The sequence below is a fragment of the Kalmanozyma brasiliensis genome (genome assembly GCF_000497045.1).
Source record: "Kalmanozyma brasiliensis GHG001 unplaced genomic scaffold PSEUBRA_SCAF9, whole genome shotgun sequence".
In the NCBI taxonomy this organism is placed as follows: domain Eukaryota; kingdom Fungi; phylum Basidiomycota; class Ustilaginomycetes; order Ustilaginales; genus Kalmanozyma; species Kalmanozyma brasiliensis.
This window is the reverse complement of record NW_015961992.1, coordinates 523,266-548,348: the sequence shown is the minus strand read 5'-3', so window position 1 is coordinate 548,348 and position 25,083 is coordinate 523,266. Positions and strand designations below refer to the sequence as shown.

Here is a 25,083-nt window from a genome sequence, read left to right as displayed (position 1 = left end):
TCAACGAGAGGGTCAGCGGTGATTGAGATGATGGGTGTGAGTTGGGCAGTAGGCGTGGTCTGTGCTGCAATGTGCTTGTTTCAAAGCCAATTCTGACAGCGCGAGTCAGCGGAACTCGGATCATCCGCGAAGCTTGAGGTGGAGGAAAGCCGTCCATCATCCACCAAACTGTCCCTCCTTCGATCATATCTTCCCAGTGACACTCGTCAATCAGCCCCGCGTCGCTCTCAGAACAGCATGCCGGCTTCTCCAGACGCGAACGAGGCATCCTCGTCTCGCAGCGCCATGGACTCTTCCGCCAGGAAAGGAAAACTCTCGCCGCACGAGAGGCAAGCGCAAGCCATCTCCAAGCTGCTTGCCAATCCCGACAAGGAAATTCGCATCCCAGACGGTCCTAAGGAGAAGTCAATACGACCGCCACGCGATGTGATGAAGAACGTCACCGGCTCGAGTGCAGGTGCTGGCTCAGGCGAGTTTCACGTGTACAAGCAACAACGTCGGCGAGAAAACGAACGGATCCAGCTTATGGAAGAGCAAAATCTAAAGGTGAGTGACCACGATACCCTCGAACGAGCCTTGAGGTCGCATGCAGCCGACTGACTCGATCCAACCCTTCTGACCCTACAGCTCACGGAACAAGAAGAGTTTGAACGGAAACGAGCCCAGATCCAGGAGAAAGACGAAGCCAAGACGGACAAGAACCGCGCAAAGCGTGAAAAGAAGAAGCTCGCAGCTATGAAAGCACAGGCAGCGCTCAAAGGCAAAGATCCGAGCAAAGTCACCACCACCGCCTCAAGTGCGGACAGATCCAACGGAGAACCAGAGGCAAAAAAGCAGCGGTTGCACAACGAAGCTGTCCATCGAGTCGAGTTCAAACCTAAGGATGATTCAAACGATGATTCATAACCGCGTCTAGCTTCGATCTTCAATCGTTCATACTGTCAGTCAAAACTGATCGTGCTATTCCAATGATACTCGAGCATTGATGTAGATATGTACGACAGAGCAGCAACTCAGAGCAGAGTGCGCGTGAACTTGATCCACGTGCCAATCTGCTTGTACACCTTGACCGCCTTGGAGATCTCGGTGTCGACGGTAAAGTAGTCGTGCACCTGGTGTGGGTAGACGTGGTGAACCACCTTGCAGTTGAGCTCGCCAGGGCTCAGCACGACTCTCTGGTTTGAAGTCGACGTGGGTAGGTTCTTGGCCTTGCGCAGCAGGTTGGCAAAGTGCTGACCTTCGTCCAACAGGGTTTCGCCGCCTCCGTTGGCAATGAAGCATGGTGGCATCGCAGCCAATTCGGCTGGCGTCTTGTTCGAGTGCGTGTTCCACGGGTCCGTGATGGGGTAAGGAAGCTTGTGCAGGCCCTGCGCCGCCACTCCCCAGCTCTCATACGAGAGGTCAATGATGTCGGTCCCCACGTTGGCCTCTCGGCTCTTGAATGACAGGTCTTGCGGTGCGATCCAGGGCGAGAGCAGCACCAGACCGGGGATCTTGAAGTTGTCGGGATCGGCAAACAGCAAATGCTTGTACGAGCGAAGGTAGCGCTCGAGCTGCAGCGTCATCCACGAGCCGTGACTGTCGCCGCCAATGTAGATCTGATCCGGAGAGTAGCCAAAGTCGTTGAGCAGGTGCAGATACGCCGACAAGGCCTGGTACAGCTGTACAGGCGAGGGGGCGAACGGTGCCAGGTTGTAGTCGACCGAGAAGATGTCGACGCCGGCCGTTCGCGCGAAGTTTTTGGCCAGGTTCTGACCCATGTGCAGATCACCGGCGTTGAATGTGACACCAGCACCTCCGTGGAAGTAGCAGATCACGGGTCGGTTGGGCTTGTTCTTCGCGCCAAGCTGTGACGGCACCACATGGGGCTTGTGTGTGAACCAAAGCGCACGAACGCTCCACTTGAGCCACTTTGCTTCCAGCAAGGGTGGACCCGTGTAGTCGTCCGTGACAATTCGGCGTCGGTCGCTGGGACCCGTCTTGACGGCGAGGATGCCGTCGAGGTACTCGGGTCCCGCAGGTGGGATCCACACCTTGTCGGGTCGGCCGTGCGTAGCGTTGAGCTTGAGCGCCTTGACGTTCTCCTTAGCGAGCACCACCGAGCCGCCAGGTCCCGAGAGGTTGAGGCAGCCGACGATGGTAGCGACGAGGGTATTGCGGTCTCGAAGACCTCCCTTGCGTGGCACAATGGGTTGGACGCCGAAGCGGATGAGATTACGCATCACACGGCGTACGACGAGGATGTACACGGCCGAGATGAAGCTCCAGTTCTTGTTGAGACGGAAGTACGGGATGATGCATCGAAGCATGTACAGCGGAATGGCGATGAACGACGTCGGGAAGAAGTAGAGCTGGAACAGGATGAGACGCAGCATGGGTCGCAAATGCTTGATCTTGGGCGGCGTCGCACGCTGGATGGCTGCGAGCACATTGGGATCCACCTTGCGCTTCTCGATCGATTGGCTCGACCCTGCCACGGACTTGGTATCTACGGAAGCGGATGACATGGTGTCGACAGTGCGTGGAGGCTAGCCAGCTCTAATCGATATCGACGAGTATGGAAGTCTGTATCTCGTGGGGAACTCCTTGTTGTGTGGCTCTGACGGTGGACGAGAAGGAGGAGCACGGCAAGCGTAGCTATGCTTCTTTCGTGTGAGGAAGCAGCAAGCGACCGGTACGAGGTTTCCCCACACTTGTTCGCACAAGGACCGAGCGAGGGAGCCGCTGTGTGTGCTCGCGGGTATGCAGTGGTAACCAAGCCGTAAAGCCTCGTGAAAAGACGAGTATTGGAAATATTGCTGATTTTGCTAGATATAGTTGGTCCCTACCCAGCCCTGCAACAACAGAAAGGTCCCAGTTAGTACAATGGTCAGTATATATCGCTCTCAATCTCGAGATTCGATCCGATAAGATCAGGGTTCGATTCCCTGGCCGGGAACTCTCTTTTTGCGGATGTTGGTCAGGGAACTCTCTTTTGGCATTCATTGGCCAGGGAATTTTCTTTTTTGCATTTATTTTGGGTACATTTTCAAGAACATGAGGGCTAACAGTCTTCACCAGAATGGCTGATTTGCTCAGATCGGGGTTCGATTCCCTGTCCGGGAATATTTTTTTTTCTTGCTATTTTTGCGACTGATTGTTAGAGTGACAAGGAGCCGGCACCGGAAAGCGTCATGCGTGGGCGTGTGACTTTGTGAAGGATGGTAGAGCCAAGCCGTGTGAAATGGCCTCACAGCTCCACCTGGCTGAGCTTTGTTCGTGTGGGTGTCACTTCGCTCGGCCCGCATTTGAGAGGTCTTATCTCGATCCAACTCAACTTGACTCTCACCCACCACCGTCTTACCTAATCAACGCTGATCAATCGAGACACGTCTCTCTTCTCCGTTCCGCATCTCGGCATCAAGACAGCGAGCAGCAAAAGTCCACGAGCTACCGTCTGGATAAGCCAACGTTCATCGAGCCTCGACTAGCGCATAGGTCTGCCGGGTTCAGCCATCACTTCCAACAATGGCGACCAAGGCCGCTATCAAGCGCGTAGGTGCTACGCTCCTGACATGTAGCCTTTGACCGAAGCACGCAGCACTAACTCGTCGTGTGTCTTTACCTTTCCGCACAACAGCTCACCAAGGAGGCGCAGCTCATGGACAAAGATCCGCCTCCGCTCGTGTATGCCCGACCGAAGGAGGACAATATCCTAGAATGGTAAGCTCGACCATCATACAATCGCAGGCCGGATCTGATGGCGTGCCGATGTCTTACTTTATGCGTCCGTTCCTTTCCCCGCAGGCACTACATCCTCCGTGGCCCTCCCGACACACCTTACGCCGGAGGCGAATACCACGGCCAGCTCCTCTTTCCGCCCGAGTTCCCCTTCAAGCCACCCGGGATCAAGATGCAGACGCCCAGCGGTCGTTTCGCCCCCAACACCAAAATTTGCACCTCGATGAGCGACTACCACCCGCACACCTGGCAGCCCGGTTGGAACACCTCGACCATCCTCATCGGTCTGCTGTCTTTCATGTGCTCGGACGAGATGACGACGGGCTCCGTCACCGCCAGCGATGCGGATCGACGCAAATTGGCAGCACAGTCGCACGCATTCAATCTGACTCAAAAGAAGTTCTGCCAGATCTTCCCCGAACACGCCGGCCCCGAGATCAAGGACCTGCCCAACATGGGCGACAAGAAGAAGCCCGGCGAGGGAAGCGCTGCCGATGGTGCAGCAGCAAGCAGCAAGACTGAAAAGGTGGGATCCGATACCCTTGTTTCGTCTTCGGCATCGGATTCTGCTTCCATGCAGGGTGCGTCGAAAAAGCGTCGTCTGCAGTAGCACGGCGGCAGCCCATCACTAGTCGAAGGGCCACTTGCAGCAGTGCCTGCCATTGTCCATACCCCCTCGCCCCCCTTACTGATCATCATCCCATGAACCTTGCATCGACCATACGTCCAAACCGACAGGCCTGAAGAACCGAGCAACAGCATCCAGCAGCACAACAGCATCAAAAGACAATAGCACAAGTAGTACCGGCTCAGCGAGGAAACCCGAAGAAGCAGCAGCAAGACCAAGAAACAATGGGCGCCGAGATCTATTTGGCGTACGCAGCTCCCTGGTGGTGCTGGTCGTACTCGCCTATCTGTTCATCAGCCGGGTCATGAACGCCAGTGCCAACGGGATCATCTGATTTCTCGGCATCGATGCCTTTGATCCTGCTTGTTCTTGCCCCGTTATATGTCACCCTCATACCATCATCTTCCGTATCGCATTGCAACGCATCGACCATGTCTACCTCTTTCTCGTGTTGTGAGGGCATGCTTTTTGCGACTGAGCGCGTCCCAGTTGAGTGGTCGTGTCCGACATTGGCAGCGTGCCAGAGGACGCTGCGAGGGTACCCATTGAAAGCGCGACTGGTTGCAACAATGACTCTGACCGCGTTGTGATAGCAGCTAAACGTCATCCCGCGGGCCTCTGAACGGCGTTGAGCCAAATTCCATGTGCGTTTTTTCCGCGCGTGGCAAGCTGCAGTGCTGCAGCGGGGAGAACAACACCTGCAAGTGTTGGTCTAATTTATCATAAGCTTCGCGCAGAGCAATATAAGGAGAACAAGACCTTGCAGCCTCTGAATCTTCCTGCAATCCCAGCTGCATCACCACTCGCTGGCTTCGACATCAACGCCATCGCTGGATTCAGCAGCATAAATTTGTCGCAGCACCATCTTTACTTGGCGCGAAAGCACGCACACGCACGACGTGCTGCCGTCCCTTGACGCAAACAGCTCACCGTGACCGCGTACGGAGCTGCTCACACTCCACTCGCTTCGACAACCTACGCACCGCTCTCCTGGGCCGACATCGATCTTCTACCCCCGCAACCGAGATGACGTTGTGTGGTCTGCTCCCTGGCCCGTCTGCTGGCTCGTCCTCACACCAATCCGGCCGCCTCCAGCGCAAGGTACTAGTGCTCGGTGACGGAGCCAGCGGCAAGACCTCGCTGCTCTTCGTGCTCATTCGTCACAACTTTCCCGACCATTACGAGCCCACAGTATTTGAGAACTACACTCATCTCATGCACTCGTCAAAAGCAGAGGTGGAGCTGACGCTGTGGGACACAGCGGGACAGGAGGAGTTCGACAAGTTGCGGAGCCTCAGCTACGCGGATACCGACGTCGTGCTGCTCTGCTTTGACGTGGCTAACTCGGTGTCGCTGGAGAACGTCGAGTCGCGGGTAAGTGTCCCTCCCCTTTCCACGCTCACACGCTCAATCACTGACACGGCTTGCTGGCTCGGACTCTGCGGTGTATTGCAACAGTGGATCCCCGAAATCCGCCAACACACCCCACAAGCACCCATCGTGCTCATCGCTCTCAAATGCGACCTTCGCGACTCCTCCTCCTCCGAGAAAACCCTGGGGTACAGCGCCGGCGTCGAGGTGGCCAAACGCATCAAGGCCAGCCGGTACCTCGAGTGCTCAGCCAAGAAGAATCGGGGTGTTGAGGAGGCCTTTGCTGAGGTTGCGAACATTGCTGTTGCCAGCCGGGCAAAGAGGAGACGATTGGGTGAGGGAGGCTGCACCATCGCTTGAAGCGCCCACCGCTAGAGACGCAACGCTGTATTCTCACAACTGTATTCTACGCCAACGATACCCTGGCATTCACTTCACACACAACGCATCGGTTCGGTGCTGTTCATGTTCAGCCTCGCATTGCATCGTCACCTCTACTGTGCGGCATCGATCGACGCTCGCCCACACTGTGATCTGCCACCATTGTACCAGAAGTCAGAGTGTCAAGAGGCAAGCGTGCTGATTACAGAACGCGTGCCGGCCGGTAATTTTCCGCTGCAGAGGCTGAGTCAAGTCGCCGGCCTGTGATTCCAAAGTGGAGCGGCTGAGCTCGGTCCATATTTCACCAACGGTTTGGCTCGTCGAGGCTCCTTTCGTCTCAACCATCGCCACTCCACCCGCAGCAGCTCTACACCTCTTTGCTGCTGTCCCTCAGTCCAGCCTGGCATGGCCGGAAACGACTCCGGCCAAGGCTCTCGGCCTCGCCTGACGGTCAAGCTGCGACCCAACTCGAACGCAGCCAGCACCGGCTCAAACACACCCACCTCTGCAGCAGCATCTCGAGCACAGAGCTCGCGCAACACACCAGCATACGGTCGTGATGATGATGGCGAAGACGACGAAGAGCAAGCATATGCGCTAGATGACGGGCTTGTCTCGGACGACTCGGGCGACGACCACGGCAGTAGCAGGAGGGCCGGAAAGGCGGCAGCGTCAAAGAAAGGCAAGAAGAACGCGGATGCGGATCCGGTGCAAGCGATCGCTCGACAGCATCCCTTGTCGGGAGCTGCTCCTCGCTTCAATGGCCCTGCGATGGATGAAGATGATGAGCAGGCGCGGTACGAATCCGGCGAGCTGCGATTCCACACACGAGACTTTACCAAGATGCCGCTCAAGCTCGACCACAGCAGTAGGCCTCTCTGGATCTCTCCCGATGACGGGCACATCATCCTCGAAGGTTTCAGCCCGCTTGCAGAGCAAGCGCAGGACTTCCTCATCGCCATCGCCGAGCCTGTCAGTCGCCCCGCCTATATTCACGAGTACAAGCTCACACCGTATTCGCTGTACGCTGCAGTCTCGGTCGGTCTGCAACCCAACGACATCATCGAAGTGCTCAATCGCCTCTCCAAGGTGCCCGTACCAGACGCCGTGCTCGACTTCATCCGCGAATACACAGCGAGCTTCGGCAAGATCAAGCTCGTGCTCAAGCAGAACAAGTACTTTGTCGAGAGCGCACACCCGGAGATTCTGCAGACGCTGCTTCAGGACAGCATCATCGGTGCAGCGCGAGTGCGCGAGGATCCCAATGCGGTCAGTTCAGGTCGAATGGAGGTGCTGGGGAAGACACAAGCACCGACAAGGGGCGATCTGGTCATTCCAGGAACGGAAAGCGCAGCGAGGAAAGCACGACAAGCTGCCGCCGCGAATGGGCAAACACCTGGACCATCAAATACTGGCCGATTGGCAAATGGTGCAGGCGCCACAGGACCCCAACCGGAGAGCGCAGAAGCCGCACGCCGAGAAGACGAAGCCGATCTCTTCTCGGCAATCATCGGTGTCGACGAGGCCGACGAGCTAGACGAGGACGACACCGTCCACAGCTTCGAGATCGCCGAGGAGTACATCGAGCAGGTCAAGAAGCGCTGCAACGAGATCGGCTTCCCGATGCTAGAAGAGTACGACTTTCGCAACGACCAGCTCAATGCCGATCTTGAGATCGATCTCAAGCCCATCACGCACATCCGACCGTACCAGGAAAAGAGTCTCGCCAAGATGTTCGGCAATGGTCGTGCCCGCAGCGGTATCATTGTGCTGCCGTGTGGTGCGGGCAAGACGCTCGTCGGCATCACGGCCGCCTGTACCATCAAGAAGAGCTGCCTCGTGCTGTGCACCAGCAGTGTCAGCGTCATGCAATGGCGGCAGCAGTTCCTGCAGTGGAGCAACATTCAAGACAACCAGATCAGCGTCTTCACTGCTGACCAAAAAGAGAAGTTCTCTGGCGCCTCGGGCATTGTCGTGTCGACCTACTCGATGGTGGCCAACACAGGCAAGCGATCGCACACGTCGCAAAAGATGATGAACTTCCTCGAGAGTCGCGAGTGGGGGTTCATCCTGCTAGATGAAGTCCACGTCGTTCCCGCTAGCATGTTCCGCCGCGTCCTTACGAAGATCAAGGCGCATTCGAAACTCGGTCTCACCGCCACGCTGGTGCGAGAAGACGAAAAGATTGACGAGCTCAACTTCCTCGTCGGTCCCAAGCTCTACGAGGCCAACTGGATGGACCTCGCTGCCAAGGGCCACATTGCGACGGTGCAGTGTGCTGAGGTGTGGTGTCCCATGACGCCCGAGTTCTATCGCGAGTACCTTCGCGAGAAGAGCCGCAAGAAGATGCTGCTCTACTGCATGAACCCGAACAAGTTCCAAGCGTGTCAGTTCCTCATCGACTACCACGAGAATCGCGGCGACAAGATCATCGTCTTCAGCGACAACGTCTTCGCACTGGAGGCGTACGCCTTTAAGCTCAAGAAGCCCTTCATCCACGGTGGTACGGCGCACCTGGAACGCATGCGCATCCTGCAGAATTTCCAACACAATCCTCTGGTCAATACGATCTTCCTCTCCAAGGTCGGAGATACATCGATCGACCTACCTGAGGCGACGTGTCTGATCCAGATCTCGTCGCACTTCGGATCGCGACGTCAGGAAGCCCAGCGCCTTGGCCGAATCCTTCGTGCTAAGCGTCGAAACGACGAGGGATTCAACGCCTTCTTCTACAGTCTGGTCAGCAAAGATACAGCAGAGATGTTCTACTCGACCAAGCGACAGCAGTTCCTCATCGACCAGGGATACGCGTTCCGAGTGATCACGCACCTGGTAGGGATGGAGAACATGCCAGGGTTGGTGTACAAGAGCCAGGCGGAGCAGATCGAGCTCTTGCAGAGCGTGCTCATCGCCAATGAATCGGACGCCGATCTGGGGAGCGATCTGGCAGGCACCGAGTTTGGTGGTGGTGCGAGGCGGACTGGTGGTAGCAGCAGTGCAGGAGCGCTGAACGGCAGCACTGTAGCAAAGGCAGCCAGAACCACGGGCTCATTGAACGCCTTGAGTGGCGCCCAACACATGTCCTACATCGAACGCAATAGGTCGGTCAACAAGTCGCTCAATAAGGAGGGTGGAAGGCATAAGATGTTCCAGAAGCGAGCGGATAAGGCCAAGCGGAAGGACCGGGAGGAGTGATGTAGCGTTGGACGCAATGCGAAGCAGTGCTTGATCAAAGAGAGATAGAAATACATATGTTGTGTAGTCGAAGGTGACCATGGTCCAGCCCTAAAGGCGAATGACAGCCGAGCATCTTACTTGCGTACCAGATCGATCAAAGGCTGGCCTTCCGCCTTCATCCGACGCTGACGTTCCGCCGCTTCCTCCCGTCGGCGCGCCTCGTTCGAGCGTAGCGCCTGTTGGTCCATCAGGCTTAGCTCGTTGAATGCTCCCGTGACGGGGGCGCCGGGCGCGTGACCTCGAAGGGCCACCTTCGCATCGCTGATGGCCTTATCCGCCAAGAGGCTGCCCTTGGCGAAGGGTCCAGCGAATGCACTGCTGTCGATAAGGGGTGAAGGGCCGCTTGCGCTGCCGTGCCCCGACTCGGATGCTCCTTCTGCCGCTCGAGTGTTGGGAGGACGACGGGAAGTCATAGCCCTTGCAAGTCCGCCGCTTGCGGTCACGCCCGGAGCAGCTTCTTGGCTGCTGAGCGGAGACTCGACCTGGAAAAGGATCGCCTTCTCCTGTCGCAAAATGTAGGTGCGTGCATTGAGAATAGCACGAACCCAATCACGATGAGCCGCAGGATCCGTCAGGCTGAAATAGTGCACGTAGTCCTGATCTGGCTTCTCGAACATCGTGATGGGATCCTGGGATCGGAGCGCAAACCCATTCGCTTTCGGCATCTTGACCGCCGAGCTATCGACCAGATAGACGTCAAAGGTCGAGATCTGGCAAATGGACATCTCGTCCTTGCCCTTCTCGTTCTTGGCGTGGTACAGACCGTGGTCGCGCAGCTCGAGCCAGCGCTTGTTCCACTTCTTCTTTCGGTCCTGTACGTAGACCCAGCCGGCAAGCGCTGGCGAGCTTGACGGCACGGATCGAAGCGAGAGGTACGGCGACAGCTCTGTGCGCTTGATGAGGAGAAAGTCGGTCTTGGGATGCGCTCGCACGTTGACCACGTCGGTGATCATCTCGTACTCTCGCAGAGGACGCTCGATGCCCAGCTGCGCCGAGCAGTCAAAGACGACCCAGCCGCCTTTGCTGTCGTCCATCGGCAGCCTTTCTCGTTCAATCACCTCCAATGCCAGATCGCGTGCGCGCGCAGAGACCGGCACCTCAACGACGGTGAAGCGCTGCCTCGACAGGATGAAGACCTTGTGCGGCTGTCGCGGCACGATTGAGGTAACATGGAGACTGGAGCCAGACTCGTTCGATGTAGGAGCAGCGTTGGTGTGTTGAGCAGAGGCATTCCTGTGCATCGAGGTATCGCCGTGCGCCATCGAGCCGTCCCCTGAAGGTCGTCCGTGGTGTGCGGCGGCTTGCGCGAGCGCAGCAAACGTGGCGGTGTGGGCACTCCGGGGCGAGCTGGAAGCCTGAGAGTCTTTCGACGCGGTGTCCGGCCTGGGCAAGTCGGGCAGCGGCGGTGCAGCGGCTGTGTTGATGGTCAGCGGAACTTGGTTGCGTGACACGGAGCGGGAGCGTAGCCTTTGCAGCACGCCAGGCTGATGAGTGGGAGCGGTGGCAGGAATGGCAGAAGATCCGCCACCCGAGGAGCCGAAGGGAAGCGTTTGACCTCGAGAATCTGTGCGGTGCCGCGCGCCAGGCAGCTCGACGCCATCCATCATCCGCGGCGAGGTGGTCGTCTGTTCCCCCAGCTGACCGTGATTGAAAGTCGTTGCGACAGGCGACGGTCCGCCCCTCTTGACCTGCGCTGTAGCCGCATTGAGGGCGGCAGTGGCAGAAGTTGCCAGTGCTTGTGCCTGAGCCAAGGAAGCGGGGGTAGGATTCGCTTGCGCCATCGCCATCGCCTTTTGCGCTGCAACGACAGTCGCCATGGCATTGGACGGGAGCTCCGGCATCATGGCGAACTGAGGAGGCGTCGGGCTTATTGGAGAAGGACCGTGTGGCCCTGCCTGCGTCATCGCCTTGGCACGCAAGGCGGCTTCCGAGGGCGTCCTCGCGCGCATGCCGGGATGAGCGTAGCGCTCCGCTGGAGCCGTGCGCACCGACTTGGACCTCGAGACAGCAGCCGCGGGACGCTCGCCATCCGGGCGTGCGACTGTCTGGGATCGCTGCACACCGGCGCCGTTCGGCGCATGCGCTCGCTCGCGACGCTGTTGTACCCTGTTCAAGCGCTGAGACAGTTCGTTCGGGTTGACGACAGGTTGGTCGGGCGATTTCCCTTGCTGTTGCACGGCGGGACGGGCATGCCCGCTGCTTGAAGGTGTGGCGGAGGAGCTGCCCTTGCCCTCGAGAGCCTTTGCCGCCATATCGAAATGACGCCTGCGCTCTTTGGCGCGCAAAGCCTTCTGGACAGCTTTCGGGTCGTCGACGAGCTGACCCAGTGGACGATCGTCGGACGAATCAGAGTCGGCTGCTGCATCGGCTTCAGGTGCTGCTGTGGGGATTGAGGCACCCCGCGCAGGGACCGCAGGCATGACTCCACGTCGACCAGCACGAGCGGCAGCGGACGACTCTTTCGCACCGTAATCGTCCTCCGAGTCTTCGTCCGTCATAGCCTCTGCCGCTTCGTCCTCGTCCGAGTCCTCTGCATCTTCATCGCTCGACTTGTCTGCGTCGTCGCGGCCCATGCTCGGACGTCTTCCACCGCCAGCGCCCCCGGCTCCTCCAAAGCCACCGCTTCCACCAGCGCCTCCTCCGCCATCGCTGGATCCGTAGTCGTCTGTGTCGCTTCCATCCGAGTCACCGTCGCCGCCGCCTCCTCCAGCTGCGCCACCATTCAGCACCCGATTTGATCGGTGAGACGAAGCACCAGCGGCCATCAGAATCACCGATGACGGGAGGCCCTCCGCTGCTAGTCTTTCGAAAGCATCAGCACCTTGCTCTGCGATCCATTGCAGCCCAAGATCGGACCATGAATTGTGTCGCGGGAAGCGATCATTCTGCTTGCGGATGCGTCGCGCCTTCTTCATCTTGGCCTGCCTCCTGTCTACCAGGATCGGAAACGGAGCTATAGATTCGACGATCTTGATGGACCCCGCAGGCTCATCGGCCATTGCGGTCGCCTGCGATGCGGATCCGGAGATCGCAGGCAACGGCTCTTCGTTTGCAACGGACGTGCTTGAAGGCGACGCGACATCTGCCGAATTGACTGGCGTGATATTGGCCTGGTGAGACTTGAAGACATCACCGGGCACGATCTTGCGCAAGGTCTTCAGATTCGCGTTCGATGAGAACTGTCGCAAGTGTCGCAGGTTCTTGGGCGGAGCGATCTCGGCGGTGCGCGAGCGAGAGCGCACCGTGCTCGCTGCCTCGAAGAGAGGCGAAGGAGGCAGAGACTTGTCCTGAGATGCAGAGCCGCTGAAGGCTGCTTTTGGTGTCATTGACGACGCGTGCGGGGCCGAAGACCATCCCTGTTGAACGCCAGAGGCAGACATAGGCGGCGTCGGTGCAAGCCTGGAAGGCGCAAAGCCATGGTGGAACGTATCATGATCGACCGACAGGAACGGAGATGACATGCCGGCCGCGCTGACGCCACTGCCGATGAAGTTGTCGGGCCACACGTTGGACCTCGCTTGCGCCTGAATCTGCTGTGTCGTCAGCGGCCCAGAGGCCCCGTTCAAGGATACGTACCCTGGAGCGGAGATCGGCGTTGGTGGGGTGTCGAATGATCGCTGGTTCGTCTGCGCAAACGTGGATGCAAAGGCGGTCCTGATCGAGAGTCCTGCAGCGTCGTCATTGCGATTCGATGACTGTCTCGACATGCTGGTCAGAGGAGGTGTTGCGCTTGGCTGCCGTGGAAGCGCCGGCGGGAAGGAAAACTCGGTTCGATCGGTGAAGCCTGGCCCTGCAGAGGTCAGCTCGCGCGAGCCCGACGGTGTCGAGGGCGTTGCGGACGGACCGTTGAGGTTAGGGAAGCTCTTCTTCCTCAGATTCGGGAGGCCATTGAGAAGCAGGCGTTTCGACAACGAAGGAAGCGCAGGTTTTGACGGTACTGAAAGCACCTGTGCGACGGTATCCGTCTGACCCGAGGTACGCGATTTGCTTGATCGTCTCGCCTGCCTCGCTCCGGACTCGGGCGACATCTCGCTCGCCTCGCGGAGAGCGGCAACGCTGTTCTTGCGACTAGCCGCAAGGCTCTTCCGACCCTTGGAGAATTTGCGGCCGCTCTTGATCGACATGGCCGACTCGCCATCGGATTCAGATCCAGAGCTCCAACGACTGCTGCTGCCGATGCCGTTGCTGTCCATTCGCGTCATGATGGCGGGACCGGCTGCGAAAGTGTCCGAAACGGCAGGAAGAAGCCTGCTGGGCTCGGCACGCGGACGCGCCCCCCAAGCGGCATCACGGATGGCGAAGGTGGGCGTGTCCGGTACGATGCTCTGCTTGCGAGGGCGAGTCATCGTTGTGTCAAGTGACAAAGGCAGGGGTGCGCCGTGAGCCCTAAGCAGATCCTTGTCGTCCATGGCATTCGCGGCAGTCGACTGGCTGGGCCCAAATACGGAAAGGTTGAAGCTTGGCACAGCTGGCGTAGACGCCGGTTCGAGTTGGCTCGACGATAATGCCTGTGCGTGTGTCGAAGGGTCCGAGACCTCCACGACATTTATCGCTTCTTGCTGGTCATCCACGGTCGATTCGCCATCATCGCCAAGCGAGAGACTCGGAGCTTTTCGAGAGTCCTGACGCTGAAGGAAGCCCATCATCGTCTTCATACTGAGCCCTTCGCTGGTAGGGCCCGTCTCTAGGTGGGCAAACTCGAAAGCTGTTACCGATTCGGAGCCAGCGCTGGAACGACCCTGCGCATCGCTTCTGAGCGAGTGAACGCGACTGCTCGAGACCGAGGACCTCGATTGTGGTGATTTGGTGATGACGCCGTCCAAGATGCCATGGTCAGACGGCTGATCCGCTAGTGGCGTGGCTGTGGTCGGGCCATCATCATCTCCAGCGCCCTCAGCAGGCGCTGCATCCTCTTCGTCCGTGTCAAACTCGTAGTAAGCTGTGTGCAATGGCTCAGAGTACTCTGACATGCTGTCCTGTTGGCGATGATGGGAGCGAGAGGTGGACGAGGTCGGTGTTCTCGCGGTCGACAGAGCGTCGGCGGCGGCATCGTCCGAATGCTGTGCAGAAAGCGGGGACTTCTGACTGATGGTGGCGGTAGGAGTGCGTCTGCGAAGGCCGCTCGGCGTACCGGGCAGCGTGCCTGTATTGCTGCTGGCCGGCGAAGAGCTGAGAACGAGCGGAGCCGGAGGAGCCTTGCGCGTACTCAGCGACGCCGCCCTCGAACGCTGCTTGGAGGAGAAGCCGGCGCCTTGTCTGTCCAGCACCGAAGGTCCGGGAAGGGCTGCTACCGGTGGCGAGATGTTTCGTCTAGTCTCGCCGACAGCTCGATCGTGGCTGTGATCCACAGCGAGGTTCGACACGGCAGATACAAGCGGCTCCTCGATTTCGGAATTGGGAACGACGATCTCGAAAGCTTGTCGCTCCTCGAGGTCCGCAGGCTGAGCAGAAGCAGACGGGGCGGCCGACTCGAAGTATTGGCTTGCCTGGTATTCTGGAGTCGATGCGATCTGGGCCAGGAACTCTTCCGCCGAAATGCCAGCCTTCCTGTCCATCTGCCCTAGCGAAGAGACGTCTGGCGAAAGGGATCGATTCGCGACGAAGGTGGGCCCATTGGGCATGATGGGAATGGCGGATCGCATCTGGGGCGTGTTGCATCGAGACGAGGCTTCGGACGCCGGAGGTGGTGTTGTCGAGGCGAAGCTTTCAAGCAGACTCTCGCTCGGTCTGCGACCAGGGAAACGCCGCGCCGTCGGAGGACCGCCAGAGGAAGCCAGGTAGAGCTGTTTTGGACCAGACTGTGGCGCTGCTGCAGCGTTGAGGTCGCTCTGCATGTCTCGAGGAAAAGCCGCGCCTGACTCCAGAAGCGGCGATCTGGTAGGTGTGAAAGATCTCGCCTTGGACGCTTGTGTGAACGCATCACTTGGACCGCTCGCTGGGAAAGAAGAGGCTGGCGCCCCGGATGTGAGCACGACATCGCTGAGTCCGAGTCCGACGAGGAGAGCGTTTCGGTCGCCGGTGATGGTGGCAGACGAGGTCGCGTGATGAGAAGGCAGGGGATGCTCTGTCGAGCCAAATTCGCGACGCTTGCGAACAAGGTTGAGTTCCTTGGGTCTCCAAATGTGCGCAGGGCCGCTTGGCGTGACGGGGGTGAAGGGTCCGACCTGATCCTGGGCGTCAATCTCGGAGGACTGGGAGCGGATGCGGTCGCTGTATACGCTATTGTCGGTGTCTGCGCTGTTGACATCGCTGACGGCGGGGCTGTAGCAGTCTATGGAGCTGTCGGTGGAAGCCTGCTTTCTGGGATGGAGGCTGTGCAGTAGCGACAAGGACGATGTGGATGAGGGGTAGGAAGCGAGCGAATTGACCGACTCGATCGAGTAGGAAGACGAGATCTGACGAGCAGTGGAGCGAGAAGAGTCGGCAGATTCGACGTGAAGCGATCCTTTGAGCGTCGGCAGTGATGGTCGCGCTAGACGTTCTGCCTGGAGACGAGATCGAGGCGGAGGCTGCGGAAAGAGCGTGTCGAAAAGGTCAGTGTCCCTGTGATAAGAGTCTCGCATATGTGACGAGTGTGCCAGATCGTATGATTCGAAGGGGGCGTGCGGTGCGTCACGGCTGAGCCGACGTGACTGGATCGTGGTCGCCATGCTGTGCGAGCGACTGAGCGACTCAGCAGCGTGTGACTCGCTGTCGGCCTGGTTGCGATTGCGATGATTCACCCGAGTCACTGCATCGAGGGGAATGCATCCGAGGGTCTATCTATGTTCTCGGAATGACCGCTAAGTGCAGTGCGGGCGTGAGAAAGCTTCGAGCGTTGCTCAAAGCTGCGATGGAGATGTCAACGATTGCTGAGTGTTGTGATTGAAGTCGAAGTTGCAGTGCAAGAGTGGCTGTCGGAGATGGAGCAGCGACGGTGACAAAGTGATCTTTCAGCTCTTCAAAGATGGTGGTGCAAGTCGGAGAGGGCGAAATAGAATGCCACAAGCACAGCAAAGGGCAGACTGAGATGCGGAAAGAAGGTATCCAAGCGTCGGAAGGCAAATGAGTGAAAAGACGGAAGCAGATGAATGAAGTGGGCGATGGTGGAGAGATGCGCCGCCACTGCAGCGTGAAGGGAGACACGACGGCAAGTGAAGGAAGTGGGCGGGCTGAATACGGTGGCGCAGCAAAAGGACAGAGAGCGGTAAGCGAGAGAGAGGCAGAGAGACAATGACAATGGTAGGGAGGAACGATCGTGGGATGGTGTCAATGGGATGCTTGATTGGTGGAATCGGGGTCAGGCAAATAGCGGCTTCTAAAGTAAGGGGCAGCGAGCGGCAGCATGCAGGGCGCGAGCGCAACTTTTGGATCGCACACAGCATCTTCAAAGGGTCTCTGTAGCTTCATCTGTTGCAATTTCGGCTTTGGGAGCGATCATCGCACCGTGCTCGCACTGACAGACACTCTCTTGCAACTCTGCTTTCGCGATGAAAAGCAGCAACGACTTCCATTTGAACTTGGTCATTGCTCGAAGGTGAGGCAATCCAAGGCAGCAGTTCCACAGACAAGACAAGAATGCTTGAGAGATCACCCTGAAGGTTGGAACAAGGCTTCCGAGCAGGTCGACTTCCTTTCCCACGCTGCTCTTCTCTTCAGAAGAGGTTCTTCGCATAGCAGCATGTACTTGGATGAGCGCTTGCCAGCATGCACACAGGGTTGAACTCAATCGAGATGACTTCACATGGCATGGTTGTGCTGCGATGGCAAAGGCAGCTCGGAGCATGCTTCGAACGCAAGATCATCGTGGCAACCTTGCTTGATGGCGACCAGCCGACAAAGTGACAGCAGAGCACTGCGAGACATTTGAATGCATATGCATGCACGCAAGTCGATTCACCAGGCTTAGAAGAGGAGCGATGGATGGCAGCGCAGAAGAAGATCAACCTTCCTTCGAAAGAAGGAAGAAAAGCAAAAACAAGGGTGCAGCTGACTCTGAAAATCCAAAACACACACAACTCAAACTCAAATCCGACACGCACAGCCAGGCAGAGACGCGCCTCAATGCCAGGTGCTTGTCCTGCAGCCCGAATTGGGCTTGCATGGAAACGCTGCAGCAAAGATCATCACGACCGATCGACAGCAACCATGCTTGCAAACTGCGTTTCGTTCCAACCTTGTCCCGTTGCACTCTGTCGTGGAAGGTTGGCAGCCTTTACTCCGTCCAGTTGCCCGTTCGTCGGATTTGCAAAGGCTGAAAGGGATAGAGCCCAGACTCGAACGGCTCTTGCGACCGAAAAGGGTCTTGCTGATCACGTTGCTGGGAAGAAGGATACAAAAGAAAGCTCAGGGTCTTGGCCGACAATCGGCTCAGCAAGTCAAGTAGGCAGAGGCAGGAACAGCAGCAGCATGCGACGCTTCGACGGTCGGAGACAAGCCGATTGTTGTTGTCTCGGATGGACTTGTTTCTGTGTGGCTTGTCGGATGCGAGGTCAAGCCGAAACAGGCACTGCACCAGTGTGGACCTCAGTTTTTGCAACCGCTTTTCGATGCCCCTTTTTCAGCCTTCCTTTTTCTCAGCTCATGATCGAAAGTCGAGGTGAAACGATGAAGCTCGCTTCTGCCGGTCGTCGATCAGTCACGTCCGAACAGTCATGCAAACTTGACCGGTGTCTGCTGACGTGCAGAATCGGATGCACCGGTCCTGCGGTTCTCTCATGCCAGTCGATAGCGTTTACAGGCTCGCTCCGTCATCAAGTGTTAGGCTCTGCAATTCGACCTTCTTTACACGCTGCCGCTGTCAAACTTCGTCTGTGCGCGAATTGGCGGCCGGACTGGTAATTGTCGTCGATCAAGCAAAGAAGGGCAAAAGTGCAAATGGTGTTCGATGATGGTGGTGTCGAACGATGAGGATTCGGAGCTGTTGGACAGCATCGTAGCTCACTCGAGCTCGCCCTCGTCCTCGTCCTCCTCTTCGACCTCCTCATCGCTGCCGTCCTCCTCGTCCACATCGTCGTCCAGATCGATCTCCTCATCGCCATTGAGCATCTCCTCCAGGTCCTCCAGATCGAGACCTTTCTCCTGAGCTTCCTTCAATGCGCGTTCCAACGCCTTGAGCTCCTCATCTTCTGCTTCCACGTCGACCTCCTCGTCTTCGCTCTCCTCTTCCAGCTCCGCATCGCCGTCCTCGTCGCTGCCGATGACGTCCGCGCCATCCTCCTCTTCCTGCTCTGCGCCCGCGTTCGCGCTCCCTGCAACACCGACAGCAGTCAAGCACGTGAGTCGAGTGCCCTTCGTGTCAAACTGCGCGTTGCTTTCCACCGAGACCACCTGCTCGGCGTATTGCGCGAGCGTGCGCTCCGTTGACGAAAGGCTGTTGACGATGGGGCTGAGGTCAAAGGTGCGAATGAAGCCGTCCGACGAGATCGTGACGGCGACGTACGAGGTCGCCCTTTGCTTGCCCTTTGCAGAGGACACCGAGACGGGCAGGACTGTCACGGAGCGCACTCGGTTCTTGTGCCCGACCAGTCGGCCGACTTCCACGAGCGACGCCAATTCCTCCTCCTCCTCCTCTTCGTCCTCGTCCTCCTCCTTGTCGCTCGCAACAGCCTTGGCCTCCTCCGTAACCGCGGCATCGAGATCGAAAACCTTGACGATGCCATCCTCAAGCCCAGCAAAGAACAACTCTCGCTCCTTGCCCGCCCCATCCTTCACACGGAAGAAGCACACATCGCCGATCCGCCTCTTCTCCTCCAGCTCTGCAACCTTGGTCATGTCCGTCCCGAAGATCATCGCCTGACGATACGCGAGCACCACAAATCTGGCCCCCATCGTATCCCACTTGACCAGATCCGCCTCGATGCCGATCCTCGTCGACGCGGCTGCCTGACCACGCATCAGATCCCACATCCTGATCGTGCGATCTGCCCCCACACTCAACGCCAGCCGCCCCGTCGGATGTGGGGACGCGCTGTTAATCCGACCAATGTGGCCCTTGAGCGTTCGGAGCAGCGCCCAGTCTCTTGTTCGGTAGAGGTTGATGTGCGAATCGGCACTGGTGGTGAGCAGGTAGGTGCGAGAGGCAAAGACGAGCGAGGTGATGGTCCCTTCGTGACCCGTCAGTTGGCCGACTTCGCGTTGCTTGCGGAGGTCCCACACTTTGACGATTTCGTCCGTGCCGCCCGTGGCGAGCCACTTGGAGTCCGAGCCCGCGGTGGCGACGGTGCGGATCGACGAGATGTGCGCCGGGAAGGTGAAGATGGGTTTGAGGGAGATGTTGAACGCGGCGGCGCTGGTGGATGAGGATGCGTCGGCCCCGGCGGTGGTGCTGTCAGAGGAAGGCTCGACCGTCGCCTCGAGACCGTAGAGAAGGCGCTCGTAGGAGCCGGCGACGATTCGGAACGTCGACGTTGGCTGCGGTGGCTTGATGAGAATGGTCGCCGGCTGCTGAGAAGCGCCTTTGCCCGCGACACCCTTGCCCTTCTGCTGCTGGATCTGCTTCTTCCGCAGTTGCTTCTCAGCAGACTCTTCAGCACGACGAGCGGCATTGGCAGCCTCCTTCTCCTTGAGTGCAGCAGCCTTCTTTGCCTGAATGTACTCGTGCTTGGTCTTTGGTTTCGGGTCGTCCTTGGGCCGGGTACGTTGCGGTACGGGCTTCTTGGCGGGCTGAGTCGGTGTTTGCTGGTCAGATCGTTGCTTCTTGGCAGACTTGCGGTAGACGGTAGCAGATGGCCCACTGCCGCCAGCTCGCTGCGAGCCTCCAGCGGCGTCGCTACCTCGTTGTCTCTTTTGTGCTGGCATGTCGACAGGCCACTCTGTTGTGTTGGTCGTGATGGTGAAGAGACAACAGATGAGAAGAAGAGCTTCAGAAGGGTTCTTTCGATTCAGCTCAGTCCTTCGAAATTTTCCAGCCAACTTTTTTCCTTTCTTCCGGATCTCGGTCAGAAAAATTATCATCTAGCGTGCTCAGGCGTCGATCTCACAATCAGGGATAAATTCGCTGCCCGCGCCGACAGCTCATCATGCAGACCAAACCAGGTATTGCTGCGCTTCGGCAGCGTCGTGGGAGAGTAAAGCAGATCGATTACGATGGAGAATGCGACCATGACACACGGACGAGATAATTTGACTAGAAGTACAATGTGAAACGGGCGGTGCAACGAGCAGATGCAAAGAGATCGCAGAGGGGCAAAGGACCGGCGAGAATGCAAAGAGCGAAGACCTGGGAAGCGGTGGATTATGCTGAGAACAGACTGATCAGGGGGACGGTGACCAACAAGCCGGAGCCGGGCGAGACTGATGTGGGAAGCGCGAGACGACAAAGGGTGGAGTGCGTGCCATGCAACGATTCAGAGACTTGGGGTATCAGGACGGTGTAATGCAATCGTCTCGTGCTGATCAGCAAATGACGCAGCAGCAGCCGGGTGTATCCTCGGGCTCGCGATTGCGCGAAGGTGGCCTTGCTTGTGGCGTCGATTTGACGGGTGATTCCTGCTCTACCTTGACCGGCTCTGGCGGTGGTGGAATGGCGCGAATGATGATGTGAACAACGGTGGTTGCGCCAGCCTTGCAGCCTCTTGATGCGAGTGTGGTCTCTGGATTGTCGAGAATGTGGCCAAGATGAAGCAGCCTGAGGTAGGCGACCGACTCGGGTTTGGGCTGCGGCCAGAAGGAGGGCCAGTTCTGCCAGATGTGTGTTCGTACGGTCTCAACAGTGTCCTTGGGGTCAAACTTCCACGACTTGCGCTCTCCTGTAGTGAGAAGCGTGTTGAGGTGGACTGCTGCTGCGGAGGAGAGTGTGCTGCTGGTGGAGGTCTGCTGCGTCGGTGATGCTGTAGGGCTGCGAGTTTCGTGGGCGTCCGCGGTGGACAGTGATAGCTCTTGCTCGATCTTCTTCTCCTTGGGTGTTGACGAGATGGTGGACATGTTGGAGGTTACATAGGTGAGGCGGTTGTCCTCGTGACCGTGCGACGAGCCATTGTCGGTCGAGCAGGTGGAGTTGCGACTCTTTTCTGGAGCGTGCATAGTTGGCGATGTTGTGGACAGGCTTGATGCAGCGTTTGACCGATGATCTTCGTGAAAGACGGGAACGTGTGACGACAAGTAGTTGTTGTGAAGGTATCAAGCCGAAGTATCGTCGAGATGCTGTCAGCGGTCAGTGCTAGCTTGAGGCAGTGTTTTAATGATGCAAGCGATGAGGAAGAAACCCTGAAAGCTGGAGGTGAGATGACGACGGTGAAGATGGTGGTGGGGGGTTGTCAAGGATGAGGTCAATGATGTTCCGATGTTGTACGACGAGGCAAGAGAGGCGGACCTCGAAGCAAACAAGACGGATAAGCAAAGGTTGATGCAGGCGTAAGCGGTGCTGCGGACACACTGTTCCCGGAGCGAGACAGGAAGGGCTCAGACGGGATTGAGCAGAACACGGAAGGAAGGTGCCAAGGGAAAAGGGAGAGACCGGCCAAGAGAGAAGCGAGAGGGAAGCGGCTGCCAAGTTGACCGCTGCAGGAGCGGCAGGCGTGATACAAGACGGGGCGGCGCGGCGCATGGAGTCGAGTGCTTGCATGCATGAAAATGACGGCGTGGGCCCATTTGCTCTGGCCCGTCCAGAGAAACAGGCTCAGACTGGTGGGAATCGAGACCGTTTCTGTTGCAAGCCAGGTCTCCCCTCCAGAGCCACACCCTACCTACCGCGCTGGATTAAATTTAGCTCATCCGAAGCCGTCACAGCTGTGCTTCGTCAGATCACGAAAATCGGCGGACCCTTCTGCCGAGAGGGAGTCACAATCACGGCTGCGTAATCGATCACTTCAAGCAAAGCAACGCGCAATGGCCTCGACTCGCAGGCCGTACTGTATGCAGGGTTCTGTGGTGGAGAGAAGGGCAAGCTCGCGTGACGCTGGGCCCCGTATCTACCCGCACCTCGGCCCTGTCAGCCCGCCATTGTTTTACTGCAGCCGCTTCCCGGGCTCAGCAGAATCGTTTGAGTCCGAGTATGTGTCCGTCACACCGAGTGAATTGATGGCAGAACACATCGTGAGCACTATCTTGGAAGCAAGTCAACGTCATTGCGGTGCTGGCACTCTGCTACTCCGTAGATTGCAAGGTCGGAGCTAGAAGCGCAACAGTGGGTCAAGCGCCAAATTGAGCCGATAAGCTCGGCGGATCCTCAAGCGCAATTCCGAGCCCAAAAGTGGCCCTGTCGATCGGCCCTGCAAATAGATTCATGAACAGCATCTTCGGATGTCATACTCACCGTTGTGCTGCAAGCCTCTTGTTCGCCTTTTACGAGCGGATGACTTCGGAATGCAAATGAGCTGCACCGCCAAGCATTGTCACGTTGAGCTGCTGCTTGTGGCTCTGAGGTCGCGTGGTCTCTTTTACACGGCTCAGCGCCTCAATCGCGGTGCCAAGCCTTTCGCTGTTTCAACGTGGTCGCCGCTCTCCACCGTGGCACGGTGCCAAGACTTGATCGTTCCTGTCCCTTTCCTCGCTTTCCGACCCGACGGTGGTCACTTTCTTACCCCGCAATGCACCTCGCAGCAGGCATGCTGTCGGGTCGCTGTAATCCCGCCGATCTCTCATCGGGTAGATCCCAGATTGCAATCACTACCGATTCATTTCTCAAGTTGCTAGGCCGCCTTCAATTTAGTGCGAATTCGAGCTGAAACCGCGATAGCGACATGCAATGCTTCGATACATCAAGTGATCGATCAGTTGGCGAGATACTTGCCTTGGGAAGCAAGGTCGTTCGAGACGAATGCAGCATAGCTCCAAGTTAGATCGCGAGCTCCTTGGTTGAAGCCATTGTTGCGGTTGAACTCCTCGTTGAGCGAGCCGTTTTGCCAAGCGTGCGAGTTGACGATGTTGACAAAGCCATTTGCCATCGCCTTCATTCCGCTTGTCAGCGTGCTGAATTGGTTCGAGCTGGAGCTGTACGTTCCAGTGGAGGTGGAGGAGGAGAATTGCTGGAAGAAGGGCAGCGAGGTCGAAGTGACCGAGAGACTGCCGCGTGCATTGGCGACCGAGACAGCCGTGTTGAGCACCTCCGCAGCGGCGAGCGTGCAGATGTACCACGGGTTGCCCTGCGAGGTTCCGTCGCCGTCGTACACGTCCGATGGGTAGCGGCCTACGCCTACAGCGTTGGGAGCAGCCGCGTTGTTGTTGATCGCGTACAGTGAGCGGAAGGAATCGACATACTTCTTGTGCGTTGCCAGCACTTTGTCCGAGGCAACACCAAACACGGTTGCGTTGACTGCGGCAGCATTATCCGTCGTGTCCCAACCCTTCAGCGCGCCAAGCATGACGGAGCAATCGATGCCGTTACGCCCGGAGACACCCTGATAGGCCTGAATGAAGCCATTGGACGAGTCCCAGAAGCTCTGGAGCTTTGACAGGATGGCCGCGGCTTGCTGATTGTAGTAGGACGCAGCGCCAGGATCGTTCATTGCACCAGCGAACTTGGCACCGTCAATAAGACTTCGATACTGCACGATCAACGTGAAGAAGTGACTGCCCTGAACTTCTTCCCACAAATCGAAGCTCGAGGCTTGCCAGTTGTGCGAAACGAACTCGAGATCCGTCTTGATTAGGCTACCGGCACTCAGGTCGCTCTTGTATAGTGTTCCGGTCGTGAAAGCGTCATTGAGTCCAATCCTTTTGGCGAAAGCCATCAAGGTGGAGGCGCGCAGGGCGGGGCCGTCATTCTGAGGCCTACCCCACGGGCCAGTGAAGAGGGCGCCGTCAACATTGAACTTGGGCTCTCCCTGACTAGAGCTCGAGCTCGCAGCGTTCTGCTGGTGGACCTTCTCGGCGTTGGCATAGTTGGTCATCAGCGTGCGGTCCAGGGTTGGCTGGGACACCACTATCTTTGCGGTGAGGGCAGCGTCCCGGATCCAAGAGTAGAAGTAGTTTGGCGTGGCCGTGGAAGGCGATGCGATGACGCTACCGGTGAGCACGTTTGGTACTTGGTTGCCTCCAGCGGTGGACGAAGCGCCTCCGATGTTGGCAATCATGCGCTGGTAGGCGTACGAAGAGGTGACAGCACGCGGCATGAGGCGGCTAGCAGCTTTCTCCAGGCCGATCAACGATCTGGCCACGGAGGCAGCGTCAGCGTTGGTGCTGAAGGCGCACAGGCAGAGAAGCACGAGGCAGAGACCTGCGCTGCCCAGCAGGGCGATGGGCTTGGAGCGTCGTTCGGAAGTCTTGGCCATTTCGAGATCGATCTTGTCAGAGGAGGAGTAGGCTGAATGCGTTGATGACGAGGAAAGCAGAGGTGTCGATTCATGGCTCGCTTTTATGCTTTCAAGGCCAGCCATGATGGGCAGGCCCCTCTCGCAACGAGGACCTGGAAGAAGGTCGAAATTGTGGTCTCGCTAAGCATGCACACTCTCAAGCCGGTGGGCCGTGCTGCTAATCCTCCTGTAGGCTCGAGGGAAAGCCGAGAGGGTCGCCAAATGAGCTTGCTAGGCGAGCTCGTCTAGCACGGACATGAGCGAGATGTCAAATGATGGTCGGACGAACACAAGCGTCTCGAGAAGGCTTAAGCGTGGAGGTCGTGCACCACAAAGTACGCTAAGGGTTCCAACTCCGCCTGACGCTGTCAAGAGTTCCACCGAGCCGGCCCTGCGGCTGCATCCACCCCGCACGACCACCATTTGACCCGGCGCGCCTCCTCCTTTTTCGGCAATGTAAAATTCCAAGCTGGCACGCAGTTCGCCAGTTGTCAAGAAACGCAACTGCATTTGGCGGCACGATGACCAAACACA

General features: G+C 57.9%; 9 protein-coding genes and 1 non-coding gene across 10 annotated transcripts; 5 read left to right on the top strand and 5 right to left on the bottom strand.

The window, feature by feature from the left end:
• Window positions 1-237: 237 nt before the first annotated feature.
• Window positions 238-906, top strand: PSEUBRA_006413 (Protein of unknown function DUF1168; the record flags this gene model as incomplete). The annotated part of the gene is made up of 2 exons (XM_016439728.2): window positions 238-546; window positions 628-906. 2 exons carry the CDS (start codon window positions 238-240, stop codon window positions 904-906), a joined length of 588 nt encoding a protein of 195 aa, XP_016289642.2.
• A 107-nt stretch (window positions 907-1,013) lies between these two features.
• On the bottom strand, window positions 1,014-2,507 carry PSEUBRA_006412 (Alpha/beta hydrolase fold-3; the record flags this gene model as incomplete). Its single annotated transcript, XM_016439680.1, has 1 exon — window positions 1,014-2,507. One exon carries the CDS (start codon window positions 2,505-2,507, stop codon window positions 1,014-1,016), a length of 1,494 nt encoding a protein of 497 aa, XP_016289641.1.
• A 344-nt stretch (window positions 2,508-2,851) lies between these two features.
• On the top strand, window positions 2,852-2,938 carry PSEUBRA_006541. Its single transcript is given in 2 exon segments — window positions 2,852-2,888; window positions 2,904-2,938. It is a non-coding gene; the product is annotated as a tRNA-Glu (tRNA).
• Window positions 2,939-3,507: 569 nt separating this feature from the next.
• PSEUBRA_006411 (Ubiquitin-conjugating enzyme, E2) lies at window positions 3,508-4,682 on the top strand (the record flags this gene model as incomplete). The annotated part of the gene is made up of 4 exons (XM_016439726.1): window positions 3,508-3,534; window positions 3,620-3,702; window positions 3,787-4,301; window positions 4,459-4,682. The coding sequence occupies 4 exons, from the start codon at window positions 3,508-3,510 to the stop codon at window positions 4,680-4,682; spliced, it is 849 nt and encodes a 282-aa protein (XP_016289640.1).
• A 692-nt stretch (window positions 4,683-5,374) lies between these two features.
• PSEUBRA_006410 (Small GTPase superfamily) lies at window positions 5,375-6,079 on the top strand (the record flags this gene model as incomplete). The annotated part of the gene is made up of 2 exons (XM_059465776.1): window positions 5,375-5,722; window positions 5,807-6,079. 2 exons carry the CDS (start codon window positions 5,375-5,377, stop codon window positions 6,077-6,079), a joined length of 621 nt encoding a protein of 206 aa, XP_059321781.1.
• A 426-nt stretch (window positions 6,080-6,505) lies between these two features.
• PSEUBRA_006409 (Helicase, C-terminal) lies at window positions 6,506-9,295 on the top strand (the record flags this gene model as incomplete). The annotated part of the gene is made up of 1 exon (XM_016439725.2): window positions 6,506-9,295. The coding sequence occupies one exon, from the start codon at window positions 6,506-6,508 to the stop codon at window positions 9,293-9,295; it is 2,790 nt and encodes a 929-aa protein (XP_016289639.2).
• A 116-nt stretch (window positions 9,296-9,411) lies between these two features.
• PSEUBRA_006408 (Pleckstrin) lies at window positions 9,412-15,900 on the bottom strand (the record flags this gene model as incomplete). The annotated part of the gene is made up of 1 exon (XM_059465775.1): window positions 9,412-15,900. The coding sequence occupies one exon, from the start codon at window positions 15,898-15,900 to the stop codon at window positions 9,412-9,414; it is 6,489 nt and encodes a 2,162-aa protein (XP_059321780.1).
• A 2,356-nt stretch (window positions 15,901-18,256) lies between these two features.
• Window positions 18,257-20,116, bottom strand: PSEUBRA_006407 (WD40 repeat; the record flags this gene model as incomplete). Its single annotated transcript, XM_016439674.1, has 1 exon — window positions 18,257-20,116. The coding sequence occupies one exon, from the start codon at window positions 20,114-20,116 to the stop codon at window positions 18,257-18,259; it is 1,860 nt and encodes a 619-aa protein (XP_016289636.1).
• A 597-nt stretch (window positions 20,117-20,713) lies between these two features.
• PSEUBRA_006406 (uncharacterized protein) lies at window positions 20,714-21,340 on the bottom strand (the record flags this gene model as incomplete). The annotated part of the gene is made up of 1 exon (XM_016439683.1): window positions 20,714-21,340. One exon carries the CDS (start codon window positions 21,338-21,340, stop codon window positions 20,714-20,716), a length of 627 nt encoding a protein of 208 aa, XP_016289635.1.
• A 1,688-nt stretch (window positions 21,341-23,028) lies between these two features.
• Window positions 23,029-24,528, bottom strand: PSEUBRA_006405 (Glycoside hydrolase family 15; the record flags this gene model as incomplete). Its single annotated transcript, XM_016439691.1, has 1 exon — window positions 23,029-24,528. The coding sequence occupies one exon, from the start codon at window positions 24,526-24,528 to the stop codon at window positions 23,029-23,031; it is 1,500 nt and encodes a 499-aa protein (XP_016289634.1).
• Between the last annotated feature and the right edge of the window lie 555 nt (window positions 24,529-25,083).